At 34.3% G+C, this 12,499-nt stretch overlaps 2 protein-coding genes across 43 annotated transcripts in view; one reads left to right on the top strand and one right to left on the bottom strand.

Annotated features, from left to right (window-relative positions):
- The window catches only part of LOC145263687 (SWI/SNF-related matrix-associated actin-dependent regulator of chromatin subfamily D member 1-like), a 273,700-nt gene extending 261,999 nt beyond the window's left edge, over positions 1 to 11,701 (bottom strand). For 14 of the 41 annotated variants that reach the window (XM_080120577.1, XM_080120601.1, XM_080120584.1 and 11 more), the window contains exon 1: positions 11,379 to 11,570. In XM_080120577.1, the coding sequence (XP_079976703.1) occupies positions 11,379 to 11,489 (111 nt within the window). In that variant the 5' untranslated portion in view covers positions 11,490 to 11,570. Of the gene's footprint in view, positions 1 to 11,378 lie in introns of all 41 variants that reach the window. The other 27 variants (XM_080120572.1, XM_080120573.1, XM_080120581.1 and 24 more) reach the window with 8 other exon arrangements.
- Positions 1 to 12,499, top strand: part of LOC145263695 (uncharacterized) — a 75,791-nt gene that overhangs the window by 51,285 nt on the left and 12,007 nt on the right. The window contains exon 2 of one of the 2 annotated variants that reach the window (XR_013864592.1): positions 6,297 to 6,434. The exons of the other annotated variant lie outside the window; for it this stretch is intronic. The gene's annotated coding sequence lies outside the window, so the exon portion shown is untranslated. Of the gene's footprint in view, positions 1 to 6,296; positions 6,435 to 12,499 lie in introns of those variants that run through there. 2 annotated transcript variants of the gene reach the window in all.

Here is a 12,499-nt window from a genome sequence, read left to right as displayed (position 1 = left end):
ATGTGTGTATGTATGTATGTATGTATGTTTGTATGTGTGCTTGTGTGTCCGCTAAAAACTTTCGACAGACAACGAAAATTCACCCCGAAAATCGACAATTTTCGACAGGGGGGGGGGGGTCAACAAAAACCGTCCCCTCGTGACGACGACCAGTTCTACGTATGTGTCAGATGACGTCATGACCTGATTTACTTTAAATAGTTGAAAAACTGACTGAATTTCATGTACGTTGCGTTAGCTCAGTTGGTTAGCGCGCTGGTTCGTTATCTAAACGTTTTGGGTTCGAATTGTGGTGTGAGATTTCGTTTTTTTTTTTTTTTGATTTTTTAAATTTAAATATTGAACCAGTGATATTTAAGCCATTTTTCACATAACGTTCGTTTTTCTGGGGTTTTTTTTTTTACTTCACCCACCGATTTTTTAAATTTTAATATCGAAACAGGCTTATTTAAGCCATTTTTCACGTGTTTGCTTTTCTGTTTTCTTTTTTGTTTTCGATTTTTACATTTAACATCGTTCGTTTGCCTTACGTTAGTTTATTTTGCAGTTTTTTTTTCGATGTTTTGATTACCCCCCCCCCCCCCCCGCTTAAGTTTTAACGTTCATTTTTATGTTTTCTTTTTTTACTTTGCTTATAACAAACAAACCTGGTCATTGACCTCATTTGCTGAATAGCTATTGCTTACGTTGTTGTTGTCGTCGTCATCGTCGTAACGCTCTACGACTTCCGTGCGGACACCTGTCAATTTGGTTCTTACTTAAATAAGTTCAAACATCTTTCAGTAACTCATTCTGGCTGGCCAAACGGTTCATGTTTTTGTTCACATTTTATTTTCAAACTTCGCCTCAGGGCTTCGGGTTCGATTCTATATCTCCCCCCCCCCCCCCCGGTTTCTTTTTTATTTAAGAGCACACACACCTCCAAACACCTGGGCAACGCCGGGTACCCCCGCTAGTTTTATAAGAAAAAAAAATTAGGCAAATCCATTCTTCCGAGTGAGATGAATAATATATTACAAACTTTTACCAAATTAATTGGATTTTTCATTAAAAGATTCGAAAAAGATTGATATGTCGTAAAGCAAAACAAACACACTAAAATCTCAAAGTCTCCATAACTTATCTCTACCAAAAATGGACAATGCCATCATAAGATTTTGCAGATGCAAGGATGTGAGTAGACAATCCTTAAGAAAGCCGAAATCTAGATGAATTTCCCAACATTGGGAGCCACAGTCCCCTGTGTATACATGTGGAGAAGGAAACGCAGAAAGCAACAATTGAAAATAACTAAAGAGAAAGACAGTAAGTTCACATTTGTGAGGAAACAGACAGAAAGTTATTCTTTGATCACATAAAAACCATCTAGCCCCCCCATTCCATTATGAATCGAAAATTAAATCTTCAAGATGAACATTTTCAGAGAAAAGTAACTTCTTTTGCCTTCAGTATCATTTATTTGTTTTATTGGCTCTTGCTAAAAATGCCCAAGAAAGCTATTGACGACAAAAAAAGAAGTAAAGCCTTATTTTTTCTTTGTCATCAATGGTTTTCAGCCACTAAAATTAATATTTCTGGTTCATTAGTACTTTTGGTCGATCGTTGCAGTTTTGTTAAGAATAATAGACTAATTCGTAAAGAGGTATTTATGCAGAAAAAACTGGAATAGAGAAAGAGTGCAAACAAAAACAATAAAAGAGAATATTTGGATTATGAATCTCTAAGTTATTTTTCAATAAATCTTTCACATATCAAATTAGTAAATATGTGACTTCCTGTTAGATAGCAATAAAATATTCAGGATGATGAAACATCTTTTAATAATTCCGGGAGAACCGTTTCCTTCTCAAAAAAAAAAAAATAATACAAAAGTGAAATATATCTCTACCAAAAATGAATGATGACAATGCTCGATCCTTGTCTTAAGATAAGAGTAACCTGTTTCCCAACCTGGGGTGTCACAACCTCTTGCGCGTGTGAAGATGGCAATGCAGCAAACCACTAGAAATAACTCAAAAAAAAAAAAAAAAAATGTCTACAAAAGGCTTTTTTCAGAGAAGCGGTCGCTCGCTTCACAACTTTTTAAAGCTTTTTATATCGCATATAAATCATAATATCTCAGTTAACAACAAAGCTCGCCTGTCTATTTAATTTGCTCGATTTCGGGAAGATAAATATTCAACATTTGTCGCTAGCCGCATGTGGGTTAGTCCTTTTCCTATAACATCTTGGGAAAATAAAAATCCCGCAGTCAAACTTGACCTCATTAACTCATTAAAACAGGCACCTGCCAAATCCAAGTAATTAAATAAATTCAAACTGGTTTCCGTTAGCATCTCGTGGTGGGGCAATGGTTAACGTTGCACTTTTTTTTCTTTTTTTTTTTTCACACTTTAATTTACAATGCCATCATAAGATTTTGCAGATGCAAGGATGTGAGTAGACAATCCTTAAGAAAGCCGAAATCTAGATGAATTTCCCAACATTGGGAGCCACAGTCCCCTGTGTATACATGTGGAGAAGGAAACGCAGAAAGCAACAATTGAAAATAACTAAAGAGAAAGACAGTAAGTTCACATTTGTGAGGAAACAGACAGGAAGTTATTCTTTGATCACATAAAAACCATCTAGCCCCCCCCCCATTCCATTATGAATCGAAAATTAAATCTTCAAGATGAACATTTTCAGAGAAAAGTAACTTCTTTTGCCTTCAGTATCATTTACTTGTTTTGTTGGCTCTTGCTAAAAATGCCCAAGAAAGCTATTGACGACAACAAAAGAAGTAAAGCCTTATTTTTTCTTCGTCATCAATGGTTTTCAGCCACTAAAATTAATATTTCTGGTTCATTAGTACTTTTGGTCGATCGTTGCAGTTTTGTTAAGAATAATAGACTCTAATTCGTAAAGAGGTATTTATGCAGAAAAAACTGGAATAGAGAAAGAGTGCAAACAAAAACAATAAAAGAGAATATTTGGATTATGAATCTCTAAGTTATTTTTCAATAAATCTTTCACATATCAAATTAGTAAATATGTGACTTCCTGTTAGATAGCAATAAAATATTCAGGATGATGAAACATCTTTTAATAATTCCGGGAGAACCGTTTCCTTCTCAAAAAAAAAAAAATAATACAAAAGTGAAATATATCTCTACCAAAAATGAATGATGACAATGCTCGATCCTTGTCTTAAGATAAGAGTAACCTGTTTCCCAACCTGGGGTGTCACAACCTCTTGCGCGTGTGAAGATGGCAATGCAGCAAACCACTAGAAATAACTCAAAAAAAAAAAAAAAAAAAAAAAAAAAACATTGCATGCACATGCGTGTGGGAGAAGAAACAGGAAGCTATTCTGTTGATGACATTATTAAAAAAAAAAAAAAAAAAAAAAAACATCTACTCCTCTCCCCCCCCCCAACACACACATCATGAATCATTTGAAGTCTTATAAATAAACAATAAAATAAATATTTTCAGATTTGAGAGACAACTTTCAAAAGAGAAAATAGGAAGACATGGTAAGACGAAGAGAGAAAGAAAATCCAGCCAAATAGCAACAATAAAATAAGTAAGGCTCTAGCCATTCGGCAGAAATCGTCTTTTTTTTTTTTTTTATTTAACAAAAAAAAAAAATATATATGATAAAGATCGAAAACTTGTGCTTTTTGTTAAATAAAAAAAAAAAGAAACAAAGGCTAATTTTGAGCAAAAAGTAAACAACTTAGATTGATAAGCAGTTCTACGAAAAAAGCAGAGAACTCCCATTCCTGCCACATGAAGTAATCAGGGAAACCCTGGAACGTGGACAAAATACTTTGGAAAGATTCTTTGAATGAGGCCATAAAAACAGCTTATGCTGGCAGCAAGTAAAAACATTAAACATTAAACAAGACAATCAAGCTGATGGAGAGATAATCTCAGATGCGGGAAGACTGACGATGGATGATTTTAGGGTCAGCTTAAACACTCAGGTCAGCTTCCATTCGAGAAGAATTGAATTGTATCCTTCACAGTTCTGGATGGCATTTTGAATAAGTGCTATCCACGTTACATGGTTTTCCATGTCTAAACTCCAGCTACTCACATTCCATTGTCAAAGTGGAATGGTAGTGATTCGCTCTGTGTCAATTTTCACTGTGGACAGCCACGTTGTAATCTGCCGCTTTGATGAATATGAAGATGGATCCAGCAGCAGCACGGATTCAACTGAAAATTCAAGGAAACTAGTCAAACCAACATGGACCCAAAACAGCAGACTGCTACTAATATATGTTTCGTTTTTCTTGACATTGGAGCTGAGGAACTACATATTATCAGGATATGACAAAGACAATAATGATCAAATAGTTCTAAACACCACATACAAACCAAATATGTGAAGAGAATCAAGGCAACATTTTTTCTCAAGCCTACTAGATAGACTATATATCCAGTAGTTTATGATTATCTACCTCCCACGGAAGGAAGATGTGACACAAGGTTGGGAAAGTGGGAGTTGAAAAAATAGTTCTCTGGAGAAAGAGCACTCCGACCTGCAAAAAATGCCTGGACCTCAGGTGATTAGCAATAAACTAACCCCTTCTCAACGGATGAGAAAGCAAAGCCTGGGAAAATGGACCTCCTAGAAGTGCACAGGACCATATCTGGGACAAACAGAACAAGCTATCTCAATAATGACCTAGATTTTAATGGCTTTGGGTCCAGAAGGAAAACCCCTGGCCTTTGCGGAAAACATTCAATAGTTGTTTACATTATTTTATTTTATTTACTGTATTTATTGGTTTTGCTTTGTGATTTATGAAAGAGATTGTGATTTAGCAGTTAAGATAAGCTACTCCTAGCACGATATGAGTAGTCAATGGAAAAAAGAAAATAAAAAAGACAAGAAAAAAGAAAAAGGAAAAAAAGAAAAAAGGAAAAAAGAAAAAAGGAAAAAAAGAAAAAAGGAAAAAAGGAAAAAAAGAAAAAAGGAAAAAAGGAAAAAAAGAAAAGGGAAAAAAAATAAAACAGAAAAGAAAACAGTAAAAGAAAAAAAATAGGCCCCCAAGTATCCAAGTAAGAGTCTATCAGGCATGTGTATAGATTGTATGATGGAAGAGCAACCTGGCCAGTGAGGGTTGAGGACATGTATTGCATACAGAGAAATGATTCGATGGATGTTTAATACAAGTCTTAAAAACAGACTTAGATCTGATAACACCAGAAGATTAAATCTGGTTAGTGTAGGGCGATGTGTGCAGAACAGGAAACTGATTTTGTCACATTGAAATGCATTGGGTGAGAGTTCTATGATTAGAACAGTTGAGGTATCAGGTTCAATTTACAAGCAAATACTAAGGGAAACATGGGAAAAAATAAGATGGATTTGAGAAAAAAAAAATGGAACAAATAAAAACCTACGTTAGTTTGGAAATCACTTTTTAAAAAGCCATACGTGTGGATATGAATGTGCCTTTTTTATGATAAAACTAGCATGGTGGGGGTTGCCTGGTTGTAAAATATGCTTAAATAGGCCAAGATCACAGTGTAGTATCTGTTCTGATGCTACACTTCATCTTTTCTGTCCTCAGTCAGTGGAAGAGAAATCCTTCATGACCGAGAAAATTTTTTATTTTTGTTCCTATTTTGGGCAGCTGGATTTTCCCCACATTAAAAACTTACCTTTTTTCTAACTTTTCCTTGTGGGGAGGCAAGTGAATAGGTGATTATTACAGAGCCAATTCTCTATTGAATATTATATTGTACCTAATATATAGTAGTGATTTCAAAACTTTAAAGAACCAAAAAACTTTAGTGCCATCAGCTAGAATTGAAATCAAAAAATTTAGCACTCCAGCTGCGTCTCCTACTGATGTAGCTATCAAGAGATAAGAAAGATTTAATATCAAACGACTTTAAAAAAATGAATTGGATTTGGGCATGTGCATAAGGAAGTAAAAATATGTCGGCAAGTTGAAATGAACAGTTTGCATTTCAACTTGCTGATACATTCATCCATCCAAACAAGGATTTTACTCGTTATTATTCTTGGTGTATGATTACTATTTTCTGTTAATTTCAGTCTTACGCGACTAGAAGTTTAAGAGTTTATTGGTTAAATATTTACACACAAATATACACATACCTCTGTTCTATTTATATAGACGAGGCCTATTAATAGGCATCACAAACCATGCCAGAGTTTAGTAAGCAAAAGCAAATCAAGTCAGGGTAAAACAATAAAATTGTCCCCCCTAGAAAAGATGACATGATTCCATTTCCGTATGATAAAAACCGATTTTCTTTTTTTATTGCAGACCATCTACTAGTTGGTAAGTTGTGTACAAATCCCAAGAGCAATAGGACTCTTCTATCACGTCTGAAAGTGGCCCAATATTCAACCAGCAAGATCGGAGATACACCACTCTACAACTCATGCTCTCTAACAATCTAAGTTATGACAACAGGACCATTGCTAGCACCCTCAAAATGCAAATCTGGATGGTTCAATTCTTGGGGGCACAGCTCAACAAAGTTTCTGGTCACGGTTATGGTCTTTGGTGTGGTTTCAAGTGAGGGCCACATTATGCCACCTTTGAAGTCGGCTGGAAAGTCAACATCAAAGTGTACCTGGATGTATTGAAGAGTGTGATGATCCTTTAGTGTAATCAGGTGGCCGAATGCAGACCCTGGGTGTGGCAGCAGGACTCGGCGCCGGCCCACATGTCCGAAGAGACTCAGGCTTGGCTTTAGAAGGAGTGCTACAACTTTGTACCCTTCTCTCACTGCCTCACCCGACCTGAACCTGCTGGACTACTGTGTTTGGTCATACGTTGAGAACATCACCAACATGACCACCCACAACACAAAAGCCAGCTTGATCACCACCATCGGTCGAATATTCGCCAAGCTCCCGCCAGTGCATGTGAAAAAGGCATGCTCTCAGTTCCGGACCTGTATCAAGGCGGTGATTGAGGCTGAAGGCAGCTACATTGAATCGATGTCAGCTCTACTACATAATCAAGTTACCTGAATTGATTTTTTTCAACAAAAGTTTTAAAATAAAGTTGTAATGTTATTTTCTTTAGGGTGACATTTTTAACGTTCTATCTTTCAAGTTCAACTTATTCAATTTATTTTGGTGTTATTAAGATAAAATTTGGATGCAAACAAAATTTAATCTTTTGTTATAAATGTAAAAAGTTTTTCTCTTGTGACATTACTATTTTCAGTGATGGGCAATTTATATTTTTATGTTGATGTTTTTGGGTTTTTTTTAACTTAATGCGCACAATATTTTGTGTCTATACATATAAAAGCAAGAAAATGGATCACTCATCAATATGGTGGGCTAGAGTGTTTTACGTTGTCTTTCACAAAAAAGAATCAAAGTTGAAAACTTAGTTTATGACAATTTTGTTCTATCATCAAATTATGTTTTCATCTGTTTTTTTACATGATGTAAATCTGAGTTTTGTTTTAATTCATTTACAATTTAAAGAAAAATATATTGTGATCTCGAACATGCTTTGAATCATAGTAAAAAGATTCGGTGCTACTACACTATAATAGCAAAATTCAAAATTTTTAATATTGAATTTCAATGCAAACTATTGGTCTCTACTTAATTGTCATGTTACTGTAATGAATATATCCAAAACTTATGAAAAACGATAGGGTTGAAAAAAGTTATTAAAGAAAATATTTTTGGATGAAAATTAGAGAAAATAAAATGTTTGGCTATAAAAAACACTGGAAAGTTCCAAGGGGAGGTAAATAGTGTGTAACTATTGCCATTTTTTTTATAAATTGTGGGTTAACAATCACAAATGCCTTGTTTTTTGCATAACTGAGTTATTTCCCTTGTTATTATCACCGTCACGTATACCCAAAGATATGACAATGATTTTTTCTATGATAAAGATGGAAAACTTGTGTTTTTTAAATGCGGTATTATTTCATTTAAGTACTTAACATGCCAATTAAGTAGATATCATTGCTTGTAGTTTAAATTGACTCAAAAAGTCAGTAGATACCACCGTTTTATTTTTTAATCAATTTTTTTCATTTTCTGAATTTTGCTATTATAGTGGAGTTGCAGCGAAGATTCAATATGTTAGCTATTCATATCAGATTCATTTAAACACTTTGCACTTCCATGTCATTTTTTTTTAGCAAGTAATCGAATTTTGACAAATTTTTATTGCCTTTTAAATTTCTTGGACTTCAGGCCAAGATCACAGTGTAGCATCTGTTCTGATGCTACACTTCATCTTTTTTGTCCTTGGTCAGTGGAGAATAAATCCTTTATAACTGAGTCAATTTGTTTTTTGTTCCTATCCAGAATGCCCCTTTTGGGGAAGCTGCATTTTCCTCACATTAAAAACTGACCTCATGTCTAACTCTGCCCTTGTGGAGACACAAGTAAATATTTCTTCCATACTTGATTAATTTTCATTAATCACAAAATGAAATTACATTTGTAAGGATTGTTCATTCGTTAAAAATCTGCAATTTTTTGTTATAAAAAAGTCCAAGTGGAAAACTTTAATGAATCAAATGTTAGCCCTATCATCAAATTATGTTTCTATTTTTATATGGCCCAAGTTTCAGTTCTTTTTTTTTGATTGACTTATTAAAATAGAATTGTAGCTTGATCTCTATTGTGCTACAAATCATATTACTAAGATTCAATGTTAGCTGTTGAAATGAATCTTACATCAACAAAGTTGAGTGTCTGTCATTTGTAGAAGTAATAAGATTTTGGCCAATCTATAGATCAGCTTGATCCAATAATTATTGTTTCCATTATCATTAATTTTCGTTTAGCACAAGATGACATGATACATTTGTAAAAAAAATTTCCCTTGCTCGAAAGCTTGCAATTTTAGTCATATATTGTGAAATTTGATTTCTGGACCAATATCATAAAACACAGCAACATTTCAAATTTCCTTTGAACAGTCATAATTTGGTGGTTAATCGAGTTACCAAAATTATCTGATATCCTTATTTATGTTTGCAAAGGTTTACGCACATTAAAAGTTTTTAGATATACTGTAGAATCCTGGGAGACGTTTTTTTCAGGTTAAGATGTGGAATACAATGTTTTTCTGGTCTCTGGTTACAATATTTGCCCACCTTACGGTGTTATTTATAAATGTTATTTGATTATATACATGTGTATTATATACTGTACTGTATTTTGTTACTAATTTTTCATATGCACTGTATAAAATTCTGTTTAGGTCCCACCATACGATTTCACCTTACGATCCCAACCCCGAATCTTATTAATGCTGTATCCCGGAGTTCTACTGTAATAAAAATAAAAGTTTGGTTTGAGATATCAGTGCTTAAACAGAATACGGACTATGCTATTCTTTTGATAGGATTTTCAAGTCAAACTCAATTTTTACAGCATATTTTGTTTATTAAATTGTTAAGTGAAAGTACAGAATAGTTAACAAATGTTAAAAATGGGTTTCTAAATAATGTATTATTTCAGCACAGTTTATTTTTTTTGCATAAGTATTGAAATATCTATTGAAAAAATATTAGGCCTTCTGTATGTGCAAGCTTTGCTGTCTTTATTCAATTTTGTTCGAATTTTGACGGCATTAATTTTTATTGCTTACAGATAGACATGCAACATAATTCACATTGATACACTAGTTCCCGTCCGATCACTGAAGTTAAGCTGCGTTTAGCCTGGTCAGTACTAAAATGGGTGACCATTTGGAAATTCCAGGTGCTGTATGTGCTCTCTGCTTATCTCGGCATTGTCTCCAGTCGTCTAGCACTTCTTGCCACTGGACCCAAGCAGTGCCGAATCAGATATTTATTTAGAAAGCCATTCTTAACAAGAGGGGGTGCAATTATTCTATACTTTCGCCTAACAATTTAATAAAAAAGATAAAACTTGAATTTAACTTGAAAATGCTATTTTTAAAAAACAGTTCGGTAATATAAGTGCATAAGCACCCAATCTTTTTTTTTTTTTTTATCGATCTGTCACTTTTCTTTGTACAAGCACGTGATTTTTTTAACGCAAATAGATCACAAATGGTAAAGCAAAATAAGTTTGGTGCACGCGTTCGTTGCACGTATGGAAACGGTACCTCCGCCTCAGTTTTTTTTGTTTTGTTTTTTTTTTCGGCTTTTTGTTCATTTTTTTTTTTTTTTCAGTTGAATATTATCGAATGGACACTAGCCTGCCAGATTATCAAAAATTTTCTTTCTAAAAGCCAATATTTAAATATTTGTAGGGGTGCTCAATTTCTAATTCAACATTCTAGTAAATCGATCACTCATTTTAGAACCAATCGACGTTTTTAAGCTAAATTTCACGAATTTAACCTTTTTAGAAGATTATTTTAAAAAGCGAAATTAAAAAAAAAAAAAAAAAAAAAGGTTAAACTGCTTAAAAAGGGCTAAATTCGCGAAATGTGGCCTAAAAACGTCGACTGTTTCCAGGTGATTATTGACTGATCGATTTGCTAAGAACGTTGGATTAGAAATTGAGCATTCCTACAAATATGTAATTATTGCCTTTAAAAAATGTTTTTGATAATCTGGGAGACTAGTGTACATTCGATAATGATCCGATGAAAAAAAAAAAGACGAAAATAGAAAAATACAGAGAGGGGTACCGTTTCCGTACGTGCGCCGCTTGTTTTTTGTTGTTGTTTTACTCATTTCCCAACGATATTTCCTTTTAAAATAATTTATATCGCTAGTAATGATTATCCTGTTTCGGCCAATTCCAATCAGAAACATTCCTGTCGATATGGGTTCAAATTCTATGGAAACAACAAAGTGTTTAAGTATTTAGGGTCATTTTGTAACCGCCGACACCAAAGAAAACAGTATTTTCGAAGAGTGAAGGGGATAACTATTCTTGACAACATTTTGAATTCGTTCAAAGGATCAACTTTATTTTTGCTTAGTCGAATGAACAACGAAGCAATTTGTACTCCAGATTTTTTGGATCTTTTCTCTTTGTTTTAATTAAATTAATTTGCAAAACTTAAAAAAAGGAATCCCTAAAAACGAAGTTGATGTCAAAAGAGGGAGAGAGAGTTGTGTTAAAAAATAGGAATGGTCTTCGGGGAAAATGGGGGTATAAAACGATGGAATGCAGACATACGGTAAAAGAAAAGCTACAAGAAAAAGTCTTGGCACAAGAACAAGAACCTTTTTTTCTTTTTGTTTGTTTGTTTTATTATTATTATTTCTTAGATTCGTTTGTTGTGAAGTTGTTGTGTTTTGACTACGAATAAAGAAAGGAGACAGATAGTCAGTCTCCCAACATGGCGGCTGCCATGACTATTTTTTTTAAAAACAACAAGAGTCTTTCCTCCTCACAGGCTGATTACATATGTAATATATTTACTTACTGGGTATCCTGGTTGTGAGAATGGCCGCATCTGTGGACCCTGCGGGGCATATCGCTGCTGTGGCGGCTGCGATTGCGGTGGTTGTTGCATGGTATTCATTTGGTGCTGCATATCCGCGAAGTTTTTTCTTTTCGCCTTTGTTGTTCTCGTTTCGATCAACTCACGGCGATTGTGATGATCTTCTCGCAGCCGCCATTGACTCACGCGAGACTTGCACGAGATTTGAATCAGACGAAAAAAATGCCGGCAAAAACAAAGATAAAGCAAGCAAAAATATGGGTCACACACATTATGCAGTACTATCTCTATATAATGACTGTTAGTCATTGACTAATAAAAATGAGGGCACTTCTGTAGTTTACGGACCGTGCTGAAATAATAACGTAAGGCGATCACGTATATTATACACTCGAATGTGACCTACGTAAATAGAAAGCCGTTCCACTGAAGTTACGCTACTTGCTGACGTCGCAGAATAAAGTATAATGATCACCACCGCTAGGCAATATACAACTATTAGGAGGATAATCATTTTCCGTTTCAAATTTCGAAGAAATTTGACTAGTGATTAATAAAACTAGTCCAAAAGTAACTGTATTTTCATTTCAAACAATAAAGAATTATTTTATAATCGGGAGGGGAGAGGGAAGGGCTTTACCCGAACGTAAAATACGCTTAAATATAATATTTTAATTTGTCCAGATTCCGTATATATTATTATAGAGTGATGATCTCTAAAGTAAAAAAAAAAAAAAAAGTATTTGGGTGCCATCAGCTAGAATCGAAACCAAAAGAAAAACTGTAGGATTCAAAGCTGGTGACATACCGTGACACACAATTTTTTTTTACATAGGCATCACCACTTATCAAGGCCAAGAGGTCACTCGAGGATAAGGGTTAAAGAGTGTACAGTAGAAATTGGACAATATAGTAATCGTTAGTAATGGAAATTCGGTAAATTTGTAAACTTATATGGAACGGCTCATCAAAAACTTGTTTACGTTAGACTTGAAGACAACCATATTGTAGTCAGCTGGAAAGCAGGAAAATGGGAGAAAATTCAATAGGCGTGCAGTTCTAAGAAAGAAGCTTTGCTCATGGAATCTACGTTTAGGGAAATT

Source organism: Euprymna scolopes, chromosome 39, assembly GCF_053919585.1.
Source record: "Euprymna scolopes isolate OS-2025 chromosome 39, ASM5391958v1, whole genome shotgun sequence".
In the NCBI taxonomy this organism is placed as follows: Eukaryota; Metazoa; Mollusca; class Cephalopoda; order Sepiida; family Sepiolidae; genus Euprymna; species Euprymna scolopes.
The sequence above is the reverse complement of the archived record's forward strand: the minus strand, read 5'-3'. Positions and strand labels throughout refer to the sequence as shown.